At 37.8% G+C, this 17377-nt stretch overlaps 1 protein-coding gene across 1 annotated transcript in view; it reads left to right on the forward strand.

Moving 5' to 3' along the window:
- tusc3 (tumor suppressor candidate 3) overlaps positions 1-17377 on the forward strand; it is a 67706-nt gene that overhangs the window by 31097 nt on the left and 19232 nt on the right. Inside the window, exons 3-6 of the mRNA XM_056372306.1 lie at positions 1637-1754; positions 5893-6033; positions 9483-9623; positions 9803-9892. Coding sequence (XP_056228281.1) covers positions 1637-1754; positions 5893-6033; positions 9483-9623; positions 9803-9892 — 490 coding nt within the window. The remainder of the gene's footprint in view (positions 1-1636; positions 1755-5892; positions 6034-9482; positions 9624-9802; positions 9893-17377) is intronic.

Genomic DNA, 17377 nt, shown 5'->3' on the forward strand with positions numbered 1-17377 from the left:
TAGGACAGTTGTCACGAAGCTAAATAAACAACAAATGAATAAATATCAGTACAGTAAAAAGCCAGATCTCAGTGTCACCTAGACAATCCCAGCAGAGTGGTGTTCACAGAAAGAGACGAGCACCACTGTAATCCCTGACAGTCTGCTGGCCTGAGTTTCAACTTCATCTCTGCTGACTTTTTTAAACTGTAGACACTTCAAAGGACCCATCCTAACATTAGTTGCGAAGATAACAATGTAACACCACTGCACATAACAGATCCTGACAGACGATTTCCCACTAATTAAAGCAACACAAAAGGCAGTTGACACAAGACACAATGTCAAATTGAAGTAGAACATCATATAGGCCTAACTAAAGTCAGAAACAAGAGAGAGAGAGAGAGAGAGAGAGAGAGAGAAAGGGAGAAAAACAGAGGGACTGCTTCTTGGCATTTAACTTTTTATCTTGTCATACAGGAGGACAAGACTGATCTGACCAAGGCTGGTTAAAATAACTTCTTCATTAAGTGTAATTTGAAGTAAATAGAAATAAAGTGACAAATGAAAGAGATTACACGTCACAAGACATCACCATGGATCTAGATTACAGTTTCTTTTTCTCCCTCCCTTGTTCTTCTCGCCTTCTCCTTCTCGTTTTCAGACTCTGCATTTTTTAACAGTCCTGAACATTCTCTTTCACTTTGTCCCAATGCTTGCTTCTTCTCTTTTTACCCCACCTCTTTCGACCCTATCAATCTGTTTTTGAGGCCACTAATTGTGGATTTTCTGGTGATATTGTCCTCCATTTTCATACACCTTCTGTCTCTTCATGAATAAATGCATTCATTTCATCCTTTGTGAAGTGCCTGTGCCCATGGCTTCTCAGAATCAAAATAACTCATCCTGTAAGACAAAGAGCAGTTGAATAAATGAAAAGACAAACAATAACTGAGTACTTTTAAAACATAATTGACAACACTGTAAACAAGACATCTAGGGTACTCAGTCTATTTTGGCTGCCACAATATTAGTTCCATTCTGATGACAATACTAGATTTGCAAAAGATGATACAAAGAGTAATTGTGTTTGTGAATAAGGAATGTTTAATAACCTTTTTCATTACAATTATGTCCCTAGTATAAGTTTTAGTTTTAAGTGAAGTTTTAACTGCAAATTAAACATTTCTTTATACGACATGTTTCCCTTTTTTTTTGTTGTTTTTAGGCTTTTAACTTTAGTTTCACAAAACCTGAGAATCCACATTTTTTCAGCACTGTCTTTTCAGGTATGAAGATGTTCAGTGTGGTCTGTTCGAATCAGAATTCTTCCTAGAATTGAAAAGCCTGTTAAAACACTTCAGTACTAGTTCAAGGTCATTGTCGTGCTGGAAAATCAGTCCGCTAGACAATTGTTGTAATATAGGTCTGAAATTATGATTCATTATGTTTTTAGTATATGATGACACCTGACTTCAGTGATGTCTGCAATCAACCATGTTTATTTGCTTCAGAAGAGATCATCTTGAATAGAGTCCTAATTATTGGCATGGTACTTGAAATGTGTATCTGAGTATTTACCTACATGTAAAAACATGAAATATTTTGTCTTGGCTTTTTTCTTGATATTTGTTTCTGTCTCATTGCCATTTTATAGGCAGGCGAATGAGGAGTACCAAGTTTTGGCAAACTCGTGGCGTTACTCATCTGCATTTTCCAACAAGCTGTTCTTCACGGTAGTGGACTACGATGAGGGAGCTGATGTTTTCCAACAGGTAACCAGTTATTTAGAGTTTTGTCAATCCCATGTGTATTCACCCAAACCTAATGCTATTTGTATGACAAGCCCGCGACTTGAATGAAACATGCTCACACAGTAGTTTGTAACCCACAGAAAACACCACTAGCACTTGCAGCAACTGCATTTGATTGGTTTAAAATCTGTTGGCTTCAAATTTAATTAATCAAAACTTCCCTTCCACCTTTGGGAAGGTGTTTTTTTATGTGTCATAAGGATGATTCATTTCACAAAGATAAAAGTACTAGACAAAGATATTGAACACAAAAAGCTAATGCTGAACGCGAATGCCGAAGGTAATTTGCTCCCTAAATTAATAGCTGCTTGTGTAGTAAAACTGCCTTTTTTAAAAAAAAAAAAAAAAAAAGAAAACTCCAGGTGTTGTCGGGCAGAGATTCTGGGGTAATATCAATCAACTGCAAATATGCCTTTTCTTTCCCCTCATCAGTCCCAATTTTCCTTTCCACTGTGGTCAGCCATTGTTAGACACAGCGCTTCTGCTGTTCCTTCCTCTCCATCATATTCATGGCCAACTTTTTCTTCTCGTCCTATCAAACCCTGTTATCTTCAGCATCTCTTCTCCTTTCTAAGTTTCATTCTCTCCTCTTTCCCTTATTCCCTCACTTCTATAGTAAGGAGCTGCCTCAGAGCTTCAGCGGTAGTCAAACAACCTCATAGAAAACCTTTGAGAAAAAGGCGCCAACAAAAAGTCACACACATACACACAGGTATTTATATGCATTGGAATAGAACACAGTGTAATTCGTGGACATAAACACACACACACACACACACACACACACACACACACACACACACACTGACAAACACAACGCGCATATTGATATGGACAAACAAGGAAGCATACAAGCACAAAGCTAATTAAATGCTGATAAACACATGCAATCAACACACATTACACACTCCATTCTGAAGCAGAGGCACTGGTGAGTAACCTGTGTCAGGTAGGTAGCTGTTTTCATTCCACTCACACAAGGAAAAGATGCTGACAAGATGTCTTTTGATTTACATTTGAGAAGCAGGAACAAGAGGATTAAAAAAAAACAAAAAACAAAGACTTAAACTGTTAAAATACTTTCAGATTCATTTTCTGGTTTTCTACTTCCGTTGTGTTCAGGCTTAATGCCAAGCAACTTTCAAAGCTCTGACACATAAAGTGTCAATGGAAAGATGCAAGTGAACTTCAGTAATTGTAGGTTTTTTGTCTGGGAAATGTGAACTGATTCAAAAATGCATTTGACAGTGACTGGTTTCATCATAAACATAAGTTTATTACACACCCGTCTGTCTGTAATCCTTGTTTTGCACTTCTACTGTGCCATAAACAAGGGCTGTAGATTATTCTCTTATTAATTGTATTCAGCTGTAAATGTGATCCACCGTGATGAAATGAATGGATGACTGAAATAAAAACAGGCTAATTATTGCTAATGCTAAAGCTTATTCCTTCAAACAGTGTTAACAATTTTTTACCTACTTTTGATCCAATGACATGCTTCTAAGTGTAGAAGCACACATTCCATGCTCTGCTGTGCACTGCCATTAATGGTCTACCATAGGTTTTGACTGAGAGGTAAGAGTTATCACTTCATCATGATGGTCTAAGACTTTTGGACCCATCTGTACATAAATTTGAGTTGCGTTCAACCAGTGAAACCAAAATGGAGACAATTAGTGTGCTCCCCAACAAACTGGAACAAACAAACTAAAAGCTTTTGAAAAATCTAAGTATAAGTATTATTCGCTTTAAAGACATTTTTGTCACTAGAAAACTTCCTCTGTGTTTTTCTCTAGTGATGCTGAGTAGTGCTGAGTAGGTTAAAAACTCTTGAACACAGGCAGTACCAGAAACAGGCCACTTTCTTCAAGCAGCTTTACCCAAATACAGAAAAAGATACAAAATACAGAGGTAAATTCCCTGTTGTCCTTTGTTATACTACACTTTATACTCTTAGAACTTTAAATAGCTATCCTCAGTTAAAAATAGTCTGGTATTTAATATTTAAGTGTCTTTAATATTTCTTACTCTTTTTCCTCCAGTACTTCAATTGTTCCTTCTTACTCTTTGGGTTTCTTGCAACTTCTTTCGAATATTTCCTCAAAGCTGTTTCATTTTCATCACTCTATCCTCATCCATTCTTGTCGTGACAAAAAAGGCTGTTGAAGTTTGTGTTCATGGGTATTTCTGCATATGCTGTATGTATACTCATTCTTACATGTGTATGTATATATGAATGCATGCACACATGCCTCTAATACATTAATCTCCTTATTATCACTTAAAAGTTGGTGGATAGAAAAATAACCTACAACTCTCCTCTCCACTCATTATTTCTATGCATTCCTCATTTCCTTCCTTTTATCCTCCTCTCCATGTTTCTCCAGGTGCCTTGGGGAAAACAGGAGAGAGTAAACCAGTTGACTTTATTGTTGCTGATAATTGTAGGGAGTCCTGGGATTTGGAGTTAAATAGGTGTGAAACATGGGGGGGGGGGGGGGGGGGATTTAGAGAAAGAAGATAATCAACATCTTTTGAAATTCCTACTATATGCAATTGTCTTTATTTAGCTTTGTGTGTGTGTGTGTGTGTGTGTGTGTGTGTGTGTGTGTGTGTGTGTGTGTGTGTGTGTGTGTGTGTGTGTGTGTGATGTGTTTATTTTTAATAAGACGGACAGGAAACAGAGCAATGCATTTGTATAAAAGAATATATTTATGCTAAGATAGAATTATCGGAGATGTCTTTCTGTCCAATTATTAGCTGTGATAGCCAGCACACACCCACTTGCTGTCTTGTAATTAGATCAGTACACACACGCATACACACAGAGAGGCATATAACATGATAGAAATACAATGCACTGGTGTTGTTCCTTATATCTACTGATCTTTGAGGGTTATTTTTTGTCATCGTTTCTGTGCCAAGTCATTTAGTATTGAGTATCTGCCCAGTGCAGAGTCTTGACTCGATTTTTATATTTCCAGTCAGGGAACAGCAGCATAGTGCAACTTTAAAGCCAATCAAATTTGGGTTGGTTGTTTTGACAACTGAATAGCTCTCCATAATATAATACAATGTGTATGACAACTTAATTGGTTTTCTGTAATTTTCAAAGTGTCTTATAGTATGTTGTATAATGTACTTGAGGAATGTGAATCTGGAGATGTTATGGCTGGAAGGTTTGGACAGGATTTGGACAGCTTCGCTTCATTTCCCAGCAGGAACAAAATTTTAAATGCAGTTTCCAACCGACAGCAGTGCTTTAGAGGCACAGTGTACCTGCATAATGCCGTTCAAAAAGAGGCAGAGTGAGCTTTGTTCTTTGATGCTCGCTGTCAGTAAGGGTATCTTCATTGAAATTGCTGGCTGATTTAGTTGTTTGTGCCACTTTGCGGATCACTCACTCACAAAACGTATATTTATATTTGAAATAGGTTCTTAATATCCCACTATAGGAATACATACATACATGTGTGTAGTTATGACAAATTATGAAAATTTAAAGATGACTGTGCTTGTCTGACGAAAAAAACAATTGCATTATTTCAAGTGAAAGGTACTGTTAGAGTAAACCAGTTTTTTTATTGTATTTTATTGTTTTATAGGAAAATTCAAAATTAAACTGAATTTCTTACAGAGGCACTAAGTCTTAGTCCACAGGTAGACAGGTATTTATTAAAACAGGGGTTTTCCTCCTTCAGTCTTAAAAAAAAATTCACTGTCCATGTGAAAATTTAAAACACACTGTTGAAAGCATGCCAAACCTATGTACAGTGTATGTAGATTGTTATTTGATGGACATTGGGCAGTTTTAGCTTCTGATTTATAGAAATCAGGCAGAATCACATAAAAAAAAGGATCATAAATTTAAAAAAGAGAATAGGCTTAAGAATTGAATTTTAAGGACAGCAAGCAATTAAGTATATAGGAATGATTAACAATGGAGACTAAAAACTTTGACATATACAGTATAATGCAAAGGTGGAAGTGAAGGTGAACCTCTGATGATTAAGACATTGTGATCTATGACTATTTGACAAGTCAGAGATGACGTTAACTTGATATTTCCATCCTCATTTTCTCCCATTTTCTCTAGTTGAACATGAACAGCGCTCCAACCTTCATGCACTTTCCAGCTAAGGGAAAACCAAAGAGGGCTGATACGTTTGACCTGCAAAGGATTGGCTTTGCTTCAGAGCAGCTGGCCAAGTGGATTGCAGACCGCACAGACGTTCAGGTACTACATACACAGATGTTCACCATACAAAACATAGAGTAGGACACAAACACAAAACACTCTGTATTAACTCCTTATCACTTTCTGATTGTCAAGCGAAAATCCCTGCAGTCACACGCTCACATGTTATGTGTTACTGTGGTTACCAGATTATCTTGCATAAGTCTGTAACTTACAGAGATCTTTTTTAATTGTTGCTAAATGAGTGGAGACCTTCTTCTTCAACAAACTGACCAATACAGGCAAATGGACCTGATTTTTTTTTTTTACACTGCACCAAGCAGGTTAGGTGTGAACCACACTTTAGTATTTGTAACAGCAGATGCAATGTTGTCATAGCCTTTTAAGCTTCAGGGAACAGAGTGTTGCACATGGACATGCAAATGCCTTTGCTTGGAGGCACTTAAGTTGTTATCTCCTGGGAGATCAAACCTTCACCCTTTTGACTACAGTATCTGCTTTCCTGAGCAACATGTCAGCCAAGTATGAGCATACATAGTCCAAGTGTCCCACTGACTTTCTGGATCTAGATTCAAATGGCTATCTTTCATTGAAGGAGAGGGGAGCACTTTCACTAAGTGCTAGCTTTCAGGCACTTCAGTGTGACTTTACCACATGAATAGAGAAGAAACAGAAAAGGAAAAAAAAATAAAAAACAGGACAGATATACGATCAAAAATATGTATCAGAAAATACAGAGATGAGTAAGTTTGTGTTATGGAGGAACTGGAATGAAGGTGAGTAAGTGAAGTTCGTGTTTAAATTTAGTGCCACTATAGTGTGAAAGGCTGACAATAAGGATAGATGGTGAAGGTGAAGTAGCTTTGACTGTTGTGTGAATATATGAGACATTAGCTGTTCTGTTGCATAATACCTTCCCCTTCCAAAATAAAACTCAGAATGACTTAATATAGTGTGAGACTCTTTAGGGCATGTAGGGCATTACTACAGCGGTTTACATACACTGTTATAGACATTATTAGAGCTCACTGTGTCTTTGTTGTATCTACTTTATCTCTGTTTTTTCTTCAGCTACAATCACAACATAAAAATGACTAAACATAGACCGTCTTGATTTTGCTCTTCTTGTGTTGGCCAAAAGAATTAGAATTTTAGTCTATAACAAAATAGTGAAAGTAAAACAGCCTGACTACTTTATGGCACCACTGTATATATTTTGTAAATTGGAAAAGGATGCATCTCTTTCATTTTCTTCTCATGTAACAGATTATAGGTGAGGCTGCAAACTTGCACAGTATGTGACATAGAGACTAAATCTCGTTTTCTCTCACTTTTCCTTCCTGAATTATGCATACTTTAAATCCAGTAACACTTCAGCTGCAGCAGATGGTACACATATTTTCAATGGTAACATAATCATTGTTGGTGGTACATAGTGTATGTGTTGTATCTTTACGAGCATTTTTACCATTGCATCTGTTAGTAGCAAGCACAGCATGTTGTCAGTTTAGCTCTATGGCCCCACACATGCAGTTTCTTTTTGGGTGCACAAATGTTTCCTACCTATTTAGTTTAAGGTGAGATATTTTTTTTTCCCCCTAATTGACACACAAATTAATGTGTGTCAGGTAGGAGAAACATTTACTGGTAAGAAAGAAACACAGCTTCTTAATGGCTGGTCAAACACAATCTAAAATGTGTTCCATCACAACTATCAAGCATGTTTGTTACAGATTTAGTTACCCACTTGGTTGCAGCAGGGTGCCAGGTTTCTCACAGGAGGGTGGTGAAAGAACCTGAAGAACCTTTTTTGCAAGAGAGAGTAAGAAAAAATAAAATGATAAATAGGTAAAATGCAGTACGAAGTATGAAATTCATTCCATCAATATTTCTTTTTACTATCACTTGAAACTCACCTAAATGCTTGCTTTCTAAAGGGTCAGTTTACCCAAAGAAATAGTGCCTATAAAACTGCCAATACAGAGGTTTGTGGATAATCCAAAAATGAAATTGTTTTTAATGTTTTCACAAATGTTTTCTAATAATACTGATATAAGATATCTTATAACCCCATTAGCAACAAGGGAGTTTTTTTCACTGTGTATTAAACCTTGACCAAGTGTTTAGACCAGCAGCTTTAAGGGAAACACACCTGCCAACCTCTTATTGTACTGCATAGTGCTCTTGATGACGTTGTTTTGTTCCTATAAATCGAAATCTAGAGACAAACTGTATTCATTTATATGCATATATTTATATTTAGAGAGTGAGAGAGAAACACATGAAAGTTATGATAGAAGAGTTTTAATATAAAGACCTGAACAATTGATATGATATGGTCATATGTTTATGGTTAATGAAATTCTGAAGAGCCATTCCTCAGAAGAACATTTTGTTATCTTTAAATTTTTTAATAATTTTTTTTCGATATCATCATTTTGTACCTTCTGAAAATGTTGTTTCCCCTCATTCTTATTTAGTCTTGTGAAGTCTTACCATTGTCTGTGGGTTATCACTGATGAAACACATTCCAATGTGTTCCAATGGGGGAATAAGGGAGGGCTTTGAAAACAGTTGACAAAACTCTTGTTTGAAAATGGTAAGAACACCATATATATATATATATATATATATATATATATATATTATATATATATATATATATATATATATATATATATATATATATAAATATAAATATACAATTGAAACTGTTTGTTTTTATTGAAAATACCTTTTCCTTAAACGACATAATGAACACATTCAGGGATCAGTTTCAGGATAAGGACATGGTCATGCACTTGCCTGTAACCAAGCAGTGACATTTAATGTTTCCTTTAGGTGTTTTTTTTTTTTTTTTTTTTTTTTTAAGACTGTGGAAGCAAAATAGCTCACAGTTGGCACATTTGCAGAGAAAAATTCTTTTTTTTTTTTTCTTTTCTTTTGTGTCAAATGAAAAGAAAAGAATGAATCAAGGTCAGATTCAACGTTGAAGCTTCAAATATAAATGCTGTATTGTCTCCATCCTCAACTACATTACTCTCTTCTTTGTTTATTTTTATTATATCTGTTAAAGGTAACCAACGTATCTAATCTCATAAGCACACTTAGTAGCTCTTTGAGCTTCTAAAGTGGACCTTCAAAGATCAAGATGGAACATCCTTGTCCATGTTTGTTATGTTTGACTTTATTAATATCCAGTTATTGTATTTGTGGTTTGCAAACTATCTATTTGCAGGGACAGATGTTTCTCTTTAAGAGTTTAGTCAATAGATTATAGAGTCAGACTGTGCCAAGATTATTCATCCGAAATTTTAAAAACTTACTGGTTTCCAACCCTGCAACCTCTTGATTCAGACTGGACCCATTGAGTTAATAAATAAATACATCTATGCATTTACTATAGTGATATATACAGTGAATGAAAAATGTAAAAGTTATATTATATTCATATCTTTCTCTCTCTCTCTCTCCCTCCATTCTGCCAGATCCGTGTCTTCCGTCCTCCCAATTATTCTGGGACTATTGCTTTGGCTCTGTTAGTTTCTTTGGTTGGAGGTCTGCTGTATTTGAGGAGGAACAACTTGGAATTCATATACAACAAGACTGGATGGGCCATGGCTGCACTGGTATGACACGCACACACACACACACACACACACAGGGGTGTAATTGAACTGGAAACAAGTTTTATTGAGATGGATAAATTTCGGACTGACTAAGATTTCCATTCTAATGATGTTTAATTCACATTCCCTCCTGTCTTTTTTTGTCCCTCTCTCTCTCTGTCTCTCTCTCTCTCTGATAGTGTGTTGTTTTTGCAATGACATCTGGTCAGATGTGGAACCACATCAGGGGTCCTCCCTATGCCCACAAAAACCCCCAGAATGGACAAGTGGTATGAATCACATTTTTTTTTTTCTGTTTTCTTCTTTCTATTCTTTTACTTTTGTCCTTTAATCCAGCCTTCCATCTCTGTACTACCTTCCTTTCTCTTTCGTTCCTTGCCATCGTATTTCCTTTTCTTCCCTCTATCAGTATTTTCTCTACAGCTGGTACATCATAAGGTTAAACTTAATCTGTCTTACAGTGTGGTGAGTGAGGCTGTTTTAGATCAGTGATAGGAACATCTGTGAGGCTTTTGGCCCAGAGTAAAATACACTCTGTGCCATTACCACCTGCTAACAGGTCAGTGACGGGACAGTGTGTTGTGTGTGTGCGAGTGTGTTACTGGGCAGGTGGGAGCAGTCATTGTGTGTTAATGTCACCCTAGAGACATGTCAGAGTCATCTTAGACCAAGCAGAGACAGAAAGGAGGCAGAGAAAATGTCTTTCTTTCTTTCTTTCTGTGTGTTTTATAGTTACTCTGTGTTTTTGGGCAATTGCCACACACACACACACACACACACACACACGCACAGAATTTGCAGATATAGTTTTGCTCTGGTCATCATTTAAGTTTGTTCACTCAAGTGTGAAATTAAAATAAAAATATGAACAAATCCTAGAAAATTAGGGAGTAGGGAGAGAAAGTAATGTGTGAGAAAGGTAGGGACATGGAAGAGAGAGAGGGGAAGTGAGTGAAGAATTTAACTTAAAAACGTGATTACACGTTTACAGTATTATGTTCTCTGATACACGCCTTGTGTGCATTTGCGCGGGCACACAAATCCTTCCACAGTGAGTGATGCATGGGGTCACGGACAAAAACATACAGAGCAGTGCAGTTGTTGTGGAAATAGTCAATTCACATCATGCAGAGACTGAGGAGGATTGGTTTTCCCTGTAGCCAGTAGTCTGGAAGATGCGCACAAACACACAGCAGAGGGGACTGCACACACACATACACACGCTCATAAAGTCAAAAGGAAAGGCAAAAAACTTAAAAGAAAAAAAAAAATCATCACAACCTCCCGCTGTGAGCAATATCAAACTATATTTGATATTAGGATCAGTGTAATAGTGTAGGGCGGTCGTCCAGTAATCGGGAGGTTCCTGTTTCGATCCCCGGGTCCTCCAGAGAGTGTCGAAGTGTCCTTGTCCTTGAAAAACAAACCTTTAACTGCCCCTAATGCTGTGTCATCAGTGCACGGATGTGTGTGTGTGAATGGGTGAATTAGAAATAGCTACATTCAAGAGCTTTGTGTGGTCGATAGATACATTTTGTTTCATTCCTTTCTCCCATGCATTCCTTGCTGTACCTGTATATAATAATGCGCTCTTTTTTCTCTTTCTTCCCACCTACTGTTTCCCTTTCTTCTCTTTGCCCTCCCTTCTTCATCACTGTCCATCTCTGTCTGTCTTCATACCATGTTATAGTCTTAATAAGAAAGCAGTGCTGTCAGCTAGTTTGAAACATTACCATTTGCCTGCTGCTTCGGTCCTGTCTTCTTCTCTTGTTCTTGCCTTTGTATGGACTGAGCAGAGCCATGAGGGCAGCATTAGTGCTTTGACATACTCAAGTGTTGAAACAGCATTTTAAATAAAGAGAGAAATTAATCCCCCAACTATAGAGCGCAATACCCCTCGGCATCTGATTCAAATGCAAAGGTGAGCAGGTCATAAAAGATTTATTATTGAGCATGCTGAAAACAAATTATACCAGTTAGGGGCAGCAAGGCTGAGGATCTGGCGAGATGTTAGGGTATATATTAGGGCCACTGTTTGCCCTGTTTAAGTTGGGAAACTACTAGTTGACCCAGAAAGCTGAAAATTCATGGTTTGAGATTTTTTCAAGCCACAAAGGCAGCTCCTGAAACAAATGAAAGGAAAATGTTTCCAAAAAAATCATAAAGATAGATGTCATGGCAGATGTACCTAAGGTGTACCTAATAAAGATAGTTTTTTGTGAAATTATGTAAAGGCATTGAGAGCTGGCTCCATTATGCTTTTCTATTATTAACTTCCAGTTAAGTCCTATACAGGCCCAGCCCCCAAGGCCTCATTGTATAACCTTAATTATTCCTCTTTAACAGCAGTAGCCTCACTGATAACCCCAGTGACATACAGTGCATGCTTTAACCCAACCACATTTTCTTCAGCTTCCAGGCCAGATTGCTGTTTTGCAGCCATTCAACCAAAATAGCAGTGGGGATAGCTACATTAGATCCTGTGTAAATGGCCTTCATCTCCTTCTTATTTCCTCTCTCCTTTCACACCTTTTCCACCTTTATCCTTCCCCTATGCTCTCTTTAAATCCCTCTTTTCCACTCTCCTCCTCTGACAGTGAATAGCTTCAGCTGGGCAGATGATATTGAAAAGATACCTGTCTTATCTTTCCTGTTCTCCTTCCCTTCTTTTTTCATGTTAGTTCCTCTCACCTCCCTGTCTAATCTCCCACTCTCCCCAGACAGTGTAATTCCTTTAAAATGATGAGCGAGCGAGGCCAGGTAGACTATATTGAAAGGATTTGTCAACTGACGAATGTCACGACCAAGCAGATGAAATTGTAGTGAGCGTCTCACTGTGCAGCCAAGAAGATACCGCTGGCTCATTTTTGCTGACACACATACACACAAAATTGGACATAGACACAGTTTTGCTTGTACAAACGTATACACACACTACGACAGACACACATGAACCGTACTCAAGCCCATGCACTACTACAAACTCATACTACAAAATATCACAAACACTGTCGCACACACAATAAAAGAAAACAACGTATTGTATTGAATATTATACAATTACCAAAACTTATTTGAAGTACTAATATTAACAAACTGTAACATGTTCCAGCCTAGAAGGAGAGGGATCTCAGGCAAGCGACTCGATATGTAAACTTTAACATCAGCGTCGGGGAGTCCCTTGGCCAGTGTCTCTCTCTCTCTCACGGTTTTTACTATGAGCGACCACTTCCTTCTTTCCACACTATAGGCTGATGGCATTTCCATATTTCCAGCTGATTTCACATGATTGGTTGATGGCTTTTGGCAGCTGTTGGCAGCAGCCCTTTCTACATTACTGCTAACCTTTCATATTTTAAAGAAACACTCCTGTCACTTTTATTGGTTCTCTGCAAATAGTTGACTTTTGGCTTGGAGAGGGCATGAGCGTGTTGTGTGTGATAGTGGGTGTGAGTGCGGCTTTATCTTTTTGCCTGTACCTGCCCAACTCTTTGTGTGTGTGTGTGTGTGTGTGCGTGCGTGCGAGTGTGTGTGCGTGCGTGCATTTGATCGAGAGAGAGAATGCTTTTGTGTTTATCTGTGTGTTTTGGGCCGATATGGAGTGAATTGAACAGTGTAGTGAAGCAGTGAAATAAATTGTCCTTTAGGCTGGATATTTGTTCAGACCAGTAGACATTGACCATCCCTCTCTGTCTCTACACTCAGTTGCTCACACCCACACACACTCACAGTTGTATACAAAGTGATTGGAGCCATTGTTTTTTTAGCAGAGAACTGTAATTAAGAACCATATATTAAACACATATGTCCTGAGAGAGAGAGAGAGAGAGAGAGAGGTGTTAAAAAAAAATAGAAAGAGATAGAAAGGTTGTGACAAAACACAAACCATATAGTTCCTGAATGAATACGAAAAAGGAAATATCATATATATTTTTTTTTTTCTTGGCTGCACAGTGAGACGCTCACTACAATTTCATCAAATATATATATATATATATATATTTAAATGAAATTTAAATGAACGTTTATTTAACATATCATCGTATTGGTAACACCAGAAAACCCATCAAGGTGAAATATTTGGCTCTAGAAGCTTTGTGATGTAGTGATTACTCACAGGGCTAGTTGGTAAACTGCTGTAGCTCGCAGATGGAAGAACGCACACACAGAAGATGGTAGCCAGCCAGACTAGCACTAGTCACTCACAATAATTCTCTGAGCTTCTTTTCATTTTTTCATTCCTTGGCCTCTTAGTTGCCCAGGCTTTTTTTTTTTTCTCAGGACTGTACATCATTTTAAAAAGTTGAGTTTCTAGTCAGCTAGTTAGCTCAGTTGCTAGTGGGGCATTAGGTTTGCTCACTTAAATGAAAAAATAATTATTTCTACCACTGACTCCTGTCTCATGACTGTCTGCGAATTTCCACTTTTGTGGAACAGTTTTTACTCAGACTCAGAGGAGGTGAAATGAAAGTGAATTGTGCAACACAGCCAATTAGCTACAATAGTTTCCTCTATTTTGGACTCTCTTGGGCCTTCTTCAAAGGTCAGTACCATCAAGATGGCTTGGTATTGATCAGTGGTGCAAATTTTTGAGTCAAAAGTTGCATGGATTTACTTTACCCTCACAAGCATTCCATTACAATTAATAGATTTCACTGCGGAACTTTGCAGTTTCAAATGCTGGTGGGACTGGGTTGTAGTAGGGTAGGTAGGAGTTGCTCCCTCTGTCTTATACACACACCCTTGGAAAATGAATGCTAGAAGAGCTGTTGGCCGCTGAGAAGGTTTATTAACTGCCTTGCCCAAAGGCACCTCAGTAGAGGTAATAAGAGAGTAGCAAGTTTTGTTTGGTTGTCTGTTTTGTTTGGTTTTTCCTTTCATCCCTGTCTAGATTTATTTGAACAATCTGTGGATCGAACCAGCAATTCTTGAAGTCAGAAGCCTGTGTGTGTGTGTATTAGTGTGTGTGTATTAGTGTGTGTGTATTAGTGTGTGTCTGTGTGTGTGTGTGTGTGTGTGTGTGTGTGTGTGTGTGTGTCCCAGAAAAACAAAACACAAATAAAACTTAGTCTTTGGAGGAAATGAGAAGTCACCTCATTTTACTGATTGACATATTTAGAAAAAAGAAAACGGGTTTGAAATGGCTTTAATTGACTCTTGGGTAATTAAACTGAACTCTCCATGGAGTGTGTAAACACTGAACTGCATAAACAGTGAGTAGGTAATGAGAATTTAAAGCATCACCTGAATTCCTAAAACAGACTACCATATTTGTTCAAATGAAGGGTTCAGTGAACTTGCCCATAGTCCCTCTGCTGTTCTGGATAAATCATCGGCATATGCTCTCAGATCTGGTTAGTAAGACATTAAATCATTGATGTGTAGCACCATATTTCTCTTTTAACTGAGAAATATTTAAATTCCAATATTCTAGCTATCAATCAAAAAACAATCTATTATCTTCAACTTAATTTTTTCAACATTTTCGGTTGATTAATGACTGAGCTGTTTCGTGCTTCAGTACAGGTTGTGTGTTCATTGCCGTTTACAGGTCTGATTCAGTCTAGTTGTGTCATCCTGCAAACATCAGTCCCTCTCCCTTGTTTTTCGCTTTCACGCTCTTGCTGTCATTTTATGTTGTACGTAGTTAGCTTACTCTTACCCAGAGTACCTTGTAAGGTTCAGTTCCTAGATCGACTATCATTACACCCATTCACAGTAACACACACAGTCCAACCTATCCTTTGTTTATATAAATGAAGCATATATTTCCACTCCACCTCTCTTCCTCTCAGTTACTTACTCTTTCTCCCCTCTGTTCTTTCTGCTTTGTTGACTTTTCATTTATCCCTCTTCCTGTCTGAGTGCCTCCTGACCTTTACCAAACAAAACACACAGAAACACACATTCACACACACACTATACACACAAATACATGATACCGGATGGAAAAGGATGAATATAGCTATTTGTAAAGGTTATCTGGCCCACAGGTATTAACAGCTAACACTACAGTGGTTTGGTTTTAAAGAGAAAGTAGTCAAGTCAAGAGGAGGGAAAAAGTTTGCTCATTGCTCATATGCTTTGAGTTATCAGTGTCAAATTAGCTTGTCACTGATGTCAACTATTACATTTTTACTAATACTTTTCTGTGATATGCAGCAAGGTGGATGTGACACGTTCAGAAAGTCATTGACAGCCACTTCCCAGTGCTTACTTTCAGCCTCATTTTCATACAATAATACACATGTGAGATGCCTATGACCTTCTTCTTCTGTGTTTATGCCTGTGTATCTGTGTGTGAATATAAAAGCATATTATATTGCTTGCATTGGTGCAGACACCTAATTTGCTTCAAAGTCTGACAAATGAGCTGTTTTATGCAGTTCTTATATAAACAAGATTTTTTAATGTCAATGTATTCAAATGAGTGCATGAACAGAGACACACACAGGCTGTTCACATCTTTGTGAACACACAGTGCATTCAGAAAGTATTCAGACCCCTTCACCTTTTCCCCATTTTGTTGTGTTGCGGTTGGGTTTAAGTCAATCTCACATACACTGTCCTGCTGCCATAAATACTTTCCAGTGCACCAAATGTGTATAAATTCTTAGTTAAAAGAAGTCCACTATCTCAAACAAGATAGTGGTGAAACACAACAGACCTCTTCTTAAAGATGTGCTTTTGAGGCATGTATTCACACAGTCTCCCAAATAAATTAAAGTTCAATTCAAACATCCACATGGTCGAATCCAGCATTTACAGATGGTTTAAGATGTATGTTTGAACCTGTATATTATCGACCATGAAATGGAGCCAAAAAAAGCTGTTTTATTGATGGGCTGTACATCAGTGAAGGTCCTTGTGTGATTCCACAGGTAAACCTTTGAAGTAAAGTTCTCTTGCCTTGTTTACAACAAGAACAGGGTGGTAATTTGGTGGTAGAAGCATTGGAAGCTGTCCTCATCTATGTAATTGGGTGTCTTAACAGGTTCATTTGTCTCAGTCCATTTTCATCTAAATTGTAAATAGGTCCCTTTTGGCATAATTTCAGGCTATATGCAGCGCCAAACCATATTTCAACGACTGCAAGTGTATGAGTTGGTATATGTAGGTAACCTGTATGCGCGATTAGGTCGGAGAGAGAGCGAGCTATAGAGTGTGAACGTTTAGTTACCAGCTCTTCCATTCATCTCCATGTTAGATACACAAGCTATGGTTTCTTTTACTACCGGACCACCTCGATGTATGTTCTTTTAATGAGCACACACACACACACACACACACACACACACACACACACACACACACACACACACACAACACACACACACACACAGTTTTGTTCACATAGAAAAATGCTCCCTAAACAGTCCACTTCACAAACACACATTCACTCAGTAGTTTCCAGTATACACATGCATAGCTACACTGAAACACGCACACTCTCAGCTCTGCACACTAATGAATGGAACTCCTGCATTCTAATCCATCAGATTAATTGGAAGTGCCTGGCCATGGATTGAGGAATTTTTCATCCCCCAGCACTGCTCTTTCTCATAGCCTCTATCTGCATTCTCTGTTTATGTTGAGAGGGGTCACATGCAGAGAACAGTGTGTTGGGAAGTAGTATGAAGTAATGTTTGTTTAGTTTTGGTAATGAAAGAAAAAATCCCTCCCTTTGGAAAATAATGCACTTGTTGTTCCTTGATGTGAGGTTTTTATGAGCTTTTCAGGAATTATTTTGTGAT

The sequence above is a fragment of the Seriola aureovittata genome, chromosome 3, assembly GCF_021018895.1.
Source record: "Seriola aureovittata isolate HTS-2021-v1 ecotype China chromosome 3, ASM2101889v1, whole genome shotgun sequence".
NCBI classification, from domain to species: Eukaryota; Metazoa; Chordata; class Actinopteri; order Carangiformes; family Carangidae; genus Seriola; species Seriola aureovittata.